This window comes from Primulina huaijiensis, unplaced genomic scaffold, assembly GCF_012295235.1.
Source record: "Primulina huaijiensis isolate GDHJ02 unplaced genomic scaffold, ASM1229523v2 scaffold25037, whole genome shotgun sequence".
Taxonomy (NCBI): Eukaryota; Viridiplantae; Streptophyta; class Magnoliopsida; order Lamiales; family Gesneriaceae; genus Primulina; species Primulina huaijiensis.
This window is the reverse complement of record NW_027356117.1, coordinates 445,513-454,496: the sequence shown is the minus strand read 5'-3', so window position 1 is coordinate 454,496 and position 8,984 is coordinate 445,513. Positions and strand designations below refer to the sequence as shown.

Below are 8,984 nucleotides of genomic sequence, written 5' to 3'. Positions count from 1 at the left end.
CATATTTACCAAGATAAATTAAGTCAATAATAAGTGTTTGTAATAAATTGTGTTATGTATTTTTTAATCATGACCTTGTTCATTATTTTCATTTGGTGTCTAATATAAATAGTAAAATTATAATTAATTAATGAAAATAATAAAACAATTCAAATATATAAAAAAGAGATAAAAAAAATTAACGCTGAAATTAATTATACGAAATGGATCAAAAAATTTAAAAAAAAAAAAAAAAACTCTTTTGATGATGTCATTTTTGTAATGTATATCATTTTATATTTTGTACTTTAATATTTGGAGGATCATTGTAATGTACTTGTAAATGTACAATAATCTTTCATATTTGGAGGATCATTGTAGCACATAATGTTAAAAATGAGACCGGACTTTAGCTTCCATGTTTTTCTCTTCTATTTGCTCGGATTCAAGTTCTCCTCCCTATAAGAGGATATAAGAAAAAATAATTAATGTTAAAAGTTACGAACAAAATAGCCAGAAAATACTCAGAAAAAGAAGCAGAAAGCAACTGCATGTGGCCCATTGCATGTCAGCTCAACCCAAATACCACTGTCTTTTGATGTGATTTCTTCATCTCCCGATTGCTCCAATTAACTATTCCTTTAACCTTCAGAAACTTTCCCTTATTTTAGCAGCAATCAGAAGGGATACAGCAAAAAGATCGACAAAAAAATTGATGGTATGGAGAGAGGAAAAGATTTGTCCGAAGGGCCATCATCAAGATCCCCCACTGGCGGGGAGGCATCGGCGGCTGGGATTACTCCCAGCCGGTATGAATCTCAGAAGAGGAGGGACTGGAACACTTTCGGGCAGTTCTTGAAAAATCAGAGGCCGCCGGTGGCGCTGTCTCAGTGCAACAGCAACCATGTGCTGGATTTCTTGAGGTACCTGGATCAGTTCGGGAAGACTAAGGTTCACTTGCAAGGCTGCATCTTTTTTGGGCAGCCAGAGCCGCCAGCGCCTTGTGCCTGCCCGCTGAGGCAGGCTTGGGGTAGCCTTGATGCACTCATCGGAAGGCTGCGTGCCGCCTATGAGGAGAACGGCGGATCGCCGGAAAATAACCCATTTGCTAGTGGTGCAATCAGGATTTATCTGAGGGAAGTCAAGGAATGCCAAGCTAAGGCAAGAGGGATCCCTTACAAGAAGAAGAAGAAGAAGACTGGAAGTAGTAGTGGAACGCCCGATGATGAATCCAATTCTGCATCTATGCCATTTTCTTGATTCCGAGTTTCCAAACCAGTGACAATGGATCCAATTAAAAGTGGGTAAACTTTCTTCTCAAAAATATTCTTTCCCTTTTTCTTGAAAATGGTTTATGTTCAATATTTATCATAACTTGCTCTAATTTAACGTAGTTTACATGCCGTTTTTCATTTGGATGATTTCATATATATGTGTCTGTATAAACAAAACATGTATGAGTAAATATATTCGATCAATGCAATCTAATCCGGATCTAAAGAAGTAAATTATTCGAGGATTATTCACAAGAAGAATCATGAATATTCTCGAAGGAATAGCAAGAAGAAAAGGTCAAATTACTCAGATATCCCAAGACCATGTTACAAGTAATGGGATCGAGTAGGTATAGGTATATTCATAAACCCTAGATAGAACCAATGCAAGACAATTAACAGAAAAATAAATTCTAACCCTTACCACCCAAAATTTCCTCTCTCTTCTTGAAACCAATGCAGTGTTTTTAAGCATGTGTTTTCATGTCTGTAATACCACCTCGAGAATGATGGCATTTTTTATTTCTTGGAATTATTTCAACATACAAATTGATGGACCCTTTTTCACCGACACCAGATAGAATCCATCGGTTCCTTCTCAAGTTTTTTGTTCACAAAAATCTCACCGATTTGTGGCTAGTCTGCATCTTAGTACTCTCAATTGCATGCCAGCCTTCCAATTTCCTTTTTACAGCATCTTTTAGGATTGTGGCAGATTTTTTGCTCCCCACAGATATAGTCACGATCTACGTTAGAGCTGATCAGGTGGGTCTCATTTTCATGTTTTTATCTTGATTTGACAGATATTAAAGAATATAGTGCTGCAGTTTTTATAACATATACATGTGTATATATGTGTGTGTGTGTGTGTGTATATATATATACAAAATGGTAATTCAATATTAGGGTTATACAATTAGTGTTCTCAGCTCCATCATTCATCCCATGCACATATATATGTATAGGCACCTCCGTTTTGAAGGATTTCATGTCCATTATTTAATATGAAAATCTCATCATTTATGTGATATCAGTCAGGTGTACGAGAAATCAAGAATTGCTTATTTAATTATATATGAGATATTCTATTAATTAAAAACTCCATTATCATAAACTCCCCCACTAATTCTATTTCTTTGATATATTATAATAAGATAATGGCGAGTGCATTTCATAATTTTCATTTAAACTTGATTGTCCTTTGCCTCTTTACTAGATTTTGCCTTCTGTCTGTACAGATTTTGTGGGGCATCACAATTATTCGTTTTTTTGTCCCAACGCTTTATTTTTTCCCCAGCGCAAGAATAAATATCATGTTAATTTCTTGGGCTAATGACCAATCAATAATTTATCAAAAAACCATACTAGTAAGATAATAGAATGCATCGTAAATGTTTTATTTTATTTTAAAGAGGCTGAGGCTGAGGCTGAGGCTGAGTAAAGTATATATATACCTTAAATTAGAATTCATTTCCCGCAAAATGTTAGCTGTCCAAAAGTAGCCCTACACTGTACTGAAATGCATACTCATCAACTAAAGATCCAATAACTTTGAATACAACTGTGCGGAATATCTTTGTGTGGTATAAAATAAATAGATCGTCTGTGAGATTCACTCGACGTCGAACAAAATCGAGACATGAGTTATCAATCATAACCAATGAACTTCTAGCTAGGGGTGGGGAGCTAGCTAGGGTGATTTGGAGATGATTCTCTCATTAGAAAAATTCCAAGACCAATGACTCGGGATTAATTAAACGTTATTACTAAGTAAAGTAACAGTACTGGTATTAGCATATAGTCAAGATATGTAATCTTCAAATAACAAACTGATTATCAATAATCCATTTCTAAACAAAGTGAGATTCTGATATTTTTGTGTGTGTGTGTGTGTGTGTGTGTGTGTGTTAACATATATATAGGATTGAAAAGCAATGACCATGATTCTATCGTGCTTTATTTTTAAATATATGTGGTGTGTTTTGTCAGGGTTCCTAGGGTTTATAATGGGCAGTATGTATGTTCAGACAAAGGATTCCATAGTTAAATATTGATGGTATTTAGCTGTAATTGTTATTCAAGCTCCTGAAGTACATTGCCTGGATTTTTACTGCTTTCTGTCAAATATCAATGGATTAATGACACTGATCTGGATAGCAAATTGATGAAGATTAATATAGATGTCCAGGAATTTTATGTCTTAATTCAATTTAAATTACATACAAATCTGCAGTTTAAGACATCTTAAATGACATATATAGCGATGGATCGTATGTAAGATTTGATATGCTTTATGAGAGAAATGAGCACAAGGAATTGTACATGTTATTCATGAGGAAGAAGACTTCAGATTTCTGACATCAATCTGGGTTAGGGTTTTAGAAATTAATGAAGCTTTCATAGGCAAGACATGATTATCTTACATTTGGCTGATTTGTATTTGATTAATATGTTCATCTTTATCTCAGGAAAAAAATTGAATTTGTGATACTGTTTTCGTTGCATGTCGACAAATACATTATCGTTGGCTTATGTTTTTTTTTTTTTGAGTTCATTTAAATAGATGATCTTAAATTAATGATCTTTTGTATTAGATTTTACCTTAACGTACGAGATGCTACCCTACCCTACCCTAATTGTGTGTCAAATGGTCTATATCTCAACATATTAGTGATATTAATGTCGATGGATCATTAGATTTAAGGTTGGGGTAGCACTCTTAGGTAGCTTGAACTCAACCTAGATTTTATTCATGTCAAGACAAGGCCAGAAAAAAGGGTTGAAAGATCAGTTGTCCTTTAACAAAAAAAAATAAAATAAAATCAAACGTTACATATAATTTCTGGAAAAACAAAGTTTTATTCTCTTTTGATTATTTAATTGTTAAATTCTTTTACATTTTCCCAGTTCAGGTGAATGATGTAATTTTTTTTTAGCAGGAACATCATGTGATGGAAAAACTGGTTCGAGGCATGCAAAATTTTCTATTCAAGTCGTGGTCTTCTTTCAATACAAATTCAATATCGATTTACTCTATTTTATATATATATATATATGATAATAAGTACTCATATTTTATTATAATATCGCATATGATTTTTCAGTTGTTTTGAAATATATATTATAAGGTCTTGTATTATCAAATACTTAATTTCATGCATGTTGTTAATTCGGTTAATTTCATATATCAGTATTGTAATTTTTTTTGTCCCAACTCAGACTCTATGATTCCTTCACAAATGTTGCATACACGCAACAGACCATCTGTTAATTGGGTTTATTAAACAGCAAACGTTGATTTTACAAATCCATAACCAGTTATAAGTTTAATTGGTGTCAGATAGATAATATTTCTGTTTCAGATGGAAGACCATGAAATATATGGGCGTAAGGCAATCAATTGGAACACCTGCAAGTATAAATTAATGAATGGAATTTAATTTTTATTTGTTTGGAGAATTTTGTAATAAGATAACACAACGTGCATGACCTGTATGTTAGAATTTATAAAAGTGCACATTTTTCAGTGATTTAAGCATCAAAAGAGACATTTGAGAAAAAAACAAGAAGCAAGAATTCACACCTTCCATTTGACAAGATTGTTTTGTCCCCAAGAAAAGAAAAAAAGTAGCACTTCACAGTATACTCTTCATGGAACTAACCTGATAACTGAAGTCTCAATCAAAATAGCTATCATAATAACAATAATATCTAAATTAGCCAGATCTGTATGTATATGCAGAGCTTAAGTGAAATCAACCGAATCATCTGCTGAAAATTAGCCAGTTGATGCTGTTGAGTCTCTATGAGTAACCATCTGTTAAAGAGGAGATGAAACACATTACGTTAAAAATGTTCATTTCAAGAATATATCAAATTTATGTGGCAAGTACAAGGCATGGAGTTGCAAGTATCGGTGTCTCCCAATCAGTGACGCATACCAAAAAAATACACCAAGTTGTGTTTGTTCGCTACTTGGAAGATTAAACTTGAAACAAATGAAAATTCAGATTCCAGGATAGAATGGCTTCCGATGGATGATATTACCACCATGAAACTCATGCGGGATTCCGGTATGAGAAAGCCACAAACATTAGTGGTACTAGAAATTATTTAAGTAGAGGTTCAGTCATGTGCAATATAGACACAGTGAGTATCATCGGACTTTTTTTGAAGGGTCAGCACGCATTGGATGGAGTGGATAATGAACAAATAAAAGATCAAGAAATACAAATGATGCATAAACCTGTTTTTCGGGGTGTTACTTGGGAATTGTATAACTTATGAATGTTTGGTCTTATGCAGCAGCAATTTCAGAACCCCCCGATCCATTTACTCAGTAAAAACCATCTTTAGAGTTCACAATTAATTCCACGCATTGAATCAAAATGTACTTGTTTCAATGTAACTTGATCAATACAGGCAATAGAGAGTGACATAATACTAAAATCAGTGGAACTGTCATGACCAAACTATCAAGTGAATCTATGACCTACAAATGCCAAAATTCTGATGATATTGGGACCCATCATAATCCAATAAATCCTCCAAAGAAGCAAAAAAGTCGCATTGGAAGTGTGATACATAGGCCAACAAATACAACATGTGCGACAATGTTTAGTCTTACAAACAAACATAAACTCTTTTCTCACTATCCGATTAGGAAAAGGAAGTATTATAATTTGATTATATTAGAACTATGAAATGCTATCTGCCAACTGTATTGCCTGACACGTCAGTAGGAATGAAAAATTGACCAAGGGGATGATGCTTTAGTTTAAGGAATCATGTGAGAACTGAACATGCGGAGAATATGTTAAGCCGATGCCCCAACTAATCAGTTTGTGAAGAAACATGAAGATGATATTATCAGGTATCATTTTCGAGTAGTTTAAGAAAAAGAGTGAAAAACCCCATATCTAGTTCCGTTAAATGAAGCAACACGATCAACAAGACAACAGAGTCACCTAAAAGACTTTCAAAAAGGAATATTAAGAAGTCATCACCAGCCGCAAAGCTGATATTTGTTCAAAAAATACACAATGAGCAATGTCCGGATTCGTAGAACATTCAAAAACAAACTCACCCGATTATCTCATGAAAAAAGAGGAACTGCAATGGTAAAATTGCTAGTATCTTGCAAGTAGACACCGTTTAATGCAAACCTATACAAACTTGTACCTTTATAGCATATCACAAGAAAAGGCATAAAAAATTCATGATTGTAGAGCACAGAATTGATTTACGGCGATCAATTGAAGCACAAAAACAAACATAATTCTCATCGAGTGTGCATGAATTAAAAAAAGATAGAACGACCAAACTTGCAAAACATATTGAATCAAATAAGCAAGGTGCATTAAAACAATCCGATCTTGTAAGAAGAAACTATTCCCTGGTATAACACCAATTTGTGAGTTCTATAGAGTAACATCTCAATGGGTACCAAACCAAACTCTATAAATCCATATACAAATGGTGAACACAAAATACCAACACTTTCCATCTCTAACGTTATACATTTGTACTATACTGGTGAGACTGTAAGATACCAATGTGATTAGGTGGCAAACACAAAACGGAAAAAAAGATCCAATTTTTTCTTTTTTTTTTCCCGATCAACATTGAACCTAGGCAGAAGCCCGATCAATGCAGCATAATCCATAATGTTGCGAAGTAAACAAAAGCTTAAAAACATAAGTCAATTGGGTTTTCGGCACTTACTGCTTTGCGAATTGTGTTTTACTCGATTAAGCCTCTCGAACTGGACCTGTGATTCCACGAATACCTTCATTCTCTGGATCTCCAAATCCTTCGCAAACTGCATCCTTTCTTTCTCCAACTCCACCATCTGCCTCTGTTTCGCCACCTCCACTTTCTGGTATATCTTCCCTAAACTTGCTATGGCCTCTGCTAACCTCCTATACCCCTCCACCACCACTGTCCCTTTCTCTCCCATTGGCCCTTTCCTTTTCATTCCCACTGCCGATAGCCCCCGACCCCAAGCTCCAGAATCCTCTTCTTCTTCCTCCTTAGCCTTCGTCACCGTCGCCGACGCTGCCATGACAGAAAAATTCGTCATGCTCCGCTTAGACCTGGGCCCAACAGGTACAGACCATGGTAGTCTCAGTAGATGACTGAAAGCTTGATCTTTTTCCTGGTGGTGAATCATGGCCGGTGGATTCATCCGGTAATGGTTGAGTGCCTTAGGTGGAGGCGGGGGAGATGAAGACTCCTCCGGCGAAAGAGAAGCTCTTCGGCGAAGGCTTCTGCTGTGACCATTGGAGTTACAGTTGTTAGCCTTGTAGAAAGTGTCACCAATGAGGGCGTCAACGCTGCGGAAGTGCGGCCACGTGGAACAGTAGCGGCCGTTTGATTGAACGACCTTAGACTTCTCGATCTTATACTTCTTTTTGACGGTGTCGATGCGGTTCTTACACTGAACGTCGGTGCGGAGAATCTTAAGGGAAGTGGCGTGGATGGCATTGACGGCATCGGCAACCTCCTGCCAGTCCTTACGGTGGAGGTTTTTGCGGTTAAGCTCCACGTAGCGTGCTCCCCAGGCATCAATGAGCGTCTGAGTTGCATCCTCTGACCAACAGTCCTCACGGGTCGGAAATCCCGGGGTTCGTATCGCCGGAGGTGGAAGTTCGGGTTTCGTTGGTGAGGGAGGGGAAGAACGGAGATGTTTATCGTCGTCGGAGATGGGGGAGGCTGTCGCGGAGTAAGGAGGTGAAGGAGTGGTGGGTGAAGGCGACATGTCGGTGGCGTGCGGCGGCGGGATTCTGAGAGGTATAATTGGAGCTTGCGAACATAGAAGTAGTCCGAGGCAAGCACCGGTACGGTGTGTGACCGAACATATAAACTCCACGGTGGGCAGGTGGGGCTTTCAAAATTCTCTCTCTTATTTATTTATTTTATTTAATAATGTAATAAAGCGTGATAAATAATATTTAAATTAATATAAAAAGTAAATAAATAATATCATATTATCGTCTAGATAAATTATCACTTAAATAATTAGTAAATTAAATAATAATTTTTTAATAAATCTATGACCTAAGCTTTGGGATTATTAAAAAAAAAATCAAAAACTGTTCACGAAATCAGAAGGCCCTGATTAAAAACACTAGGTTACTAGGTTCATAAAGGAACAAGGATTCTTAACTGTACATTGTAAAACTGTTGGATTACATAGATCTCATATGAAATGTCTACTTAGAGTCCGTTTGGTATAAAAAACTATAATTAAAAAAGTGTTTTTTTTTTTTAAAAAAATGCTTTTTTAATTTTTAACTTGTTTGGATGGGCTTCTAATGCTTAAAAAAGTATTTATTTAAGTTGAAATTAGAGCTTTTTTAAAAATCCTATTTTAGAGCTTTTTTAATAACTTAAAAAACAACATCCACCAGTAGCCTCCTCTCAATCTTTTCTCCATTCTTCTACAAGGTACAATTTTTTTTTCCCGTCGAGGTTTTTGTTCGTTCATTTTTTTCTGTTTTCTTTTTGCTGTAGAATCTACACTCCCTATTCATTTACGTCTGTATTACGTATTGTGAATTAGATAATTATGTTACAATTCGGTCAATGATCCGATAAATCCAGGAAGTCAGGAAGAGGAAATTATTTGCTTATTCCATTTTTTTGCAACTACGTATATAATATTATATTAATTAAAATATGTTATATACCATAATATTACTGTAATATATTTAATCCTTGTTTGTATTA

At 35.5% G+C, this 8,984-nt stretch overlaps 2 protein-coding genes across 3 annotated transcripts; one reads left to right on the top strand and one right to left on the bottom strand.

The window, feature by feature from the left end:
- The first annotated feature begins 475 nt into the window (after nt 1-475).
- LOC140967379 (protein LIGHT-DEPENDENT SHORT HYPOCOTYLS 10-like) lies at nt 476-4,467 on the top strand. Of its 2 annotated transcripts, none has more exons than XM_073427859.1 (2): nt 476-1,279; nt 4,190-4,467. In XM_073427859.1, the coding sequence occupies exon 1, from the start codon at nt 700-702 to the stop codon at nt 1,237-1,239; it is 540 nt and encodes a 179-aa protein (XP_073283960.1). In that variant the 5' UTR covers nt 476-699; the 3' UTR covers nt 1,240-1,279; nt 4,190-4,467. The 2 variants fall into 2 exon arrangements, with proteins under 2 accessions (XP_073283960.1, XP_073283959.1); XM_073427858.1 differs by having other exon boundaries at nt 478-1,279; nt 4,193-4,467.
- Nucleotides 4,468-4,809: 342 nt separating this feature from the next.
- LOC140967358 (uncharacterized) lies at nt 4,810-8,135 on the bottom strand. Its single transcript, XM_073427838.1, has 2 exons — nt 6,978-8,135; nt 4,810-5,070 (listed from the first exon to the last, which is right to left on the bottom strand). Exons 1-2 carry the CDS (start codon nt 8,011-8,013, stop codon nt 5,057-5,059), a joined length of 1,050 nt encoding a protein of 349 aa, XP_073283939.1. The 5' UTR covers nt 8,014-8,135; the 3' UTR covers nt 4,810-5,056.
- Nucleotides 8,136-8,984: the final 849 nt, after the last annotated feature.

Coding starts and splice junctions, on each gene's coding strand:
- LOC140967379 (XM_073427859.1), top strand. CDS start 700: ATGGAGAGAGGAAAAGATTTGTCCGAAGGGCCATCATCAAGATCCCCC.
- LOC140967358 (XM_073427838.1), bottom strand. CDS start 8,013: ATGTCGCCTTCACCCACCACTCCTTCACCTCCTTACTCCGCGACAGCC.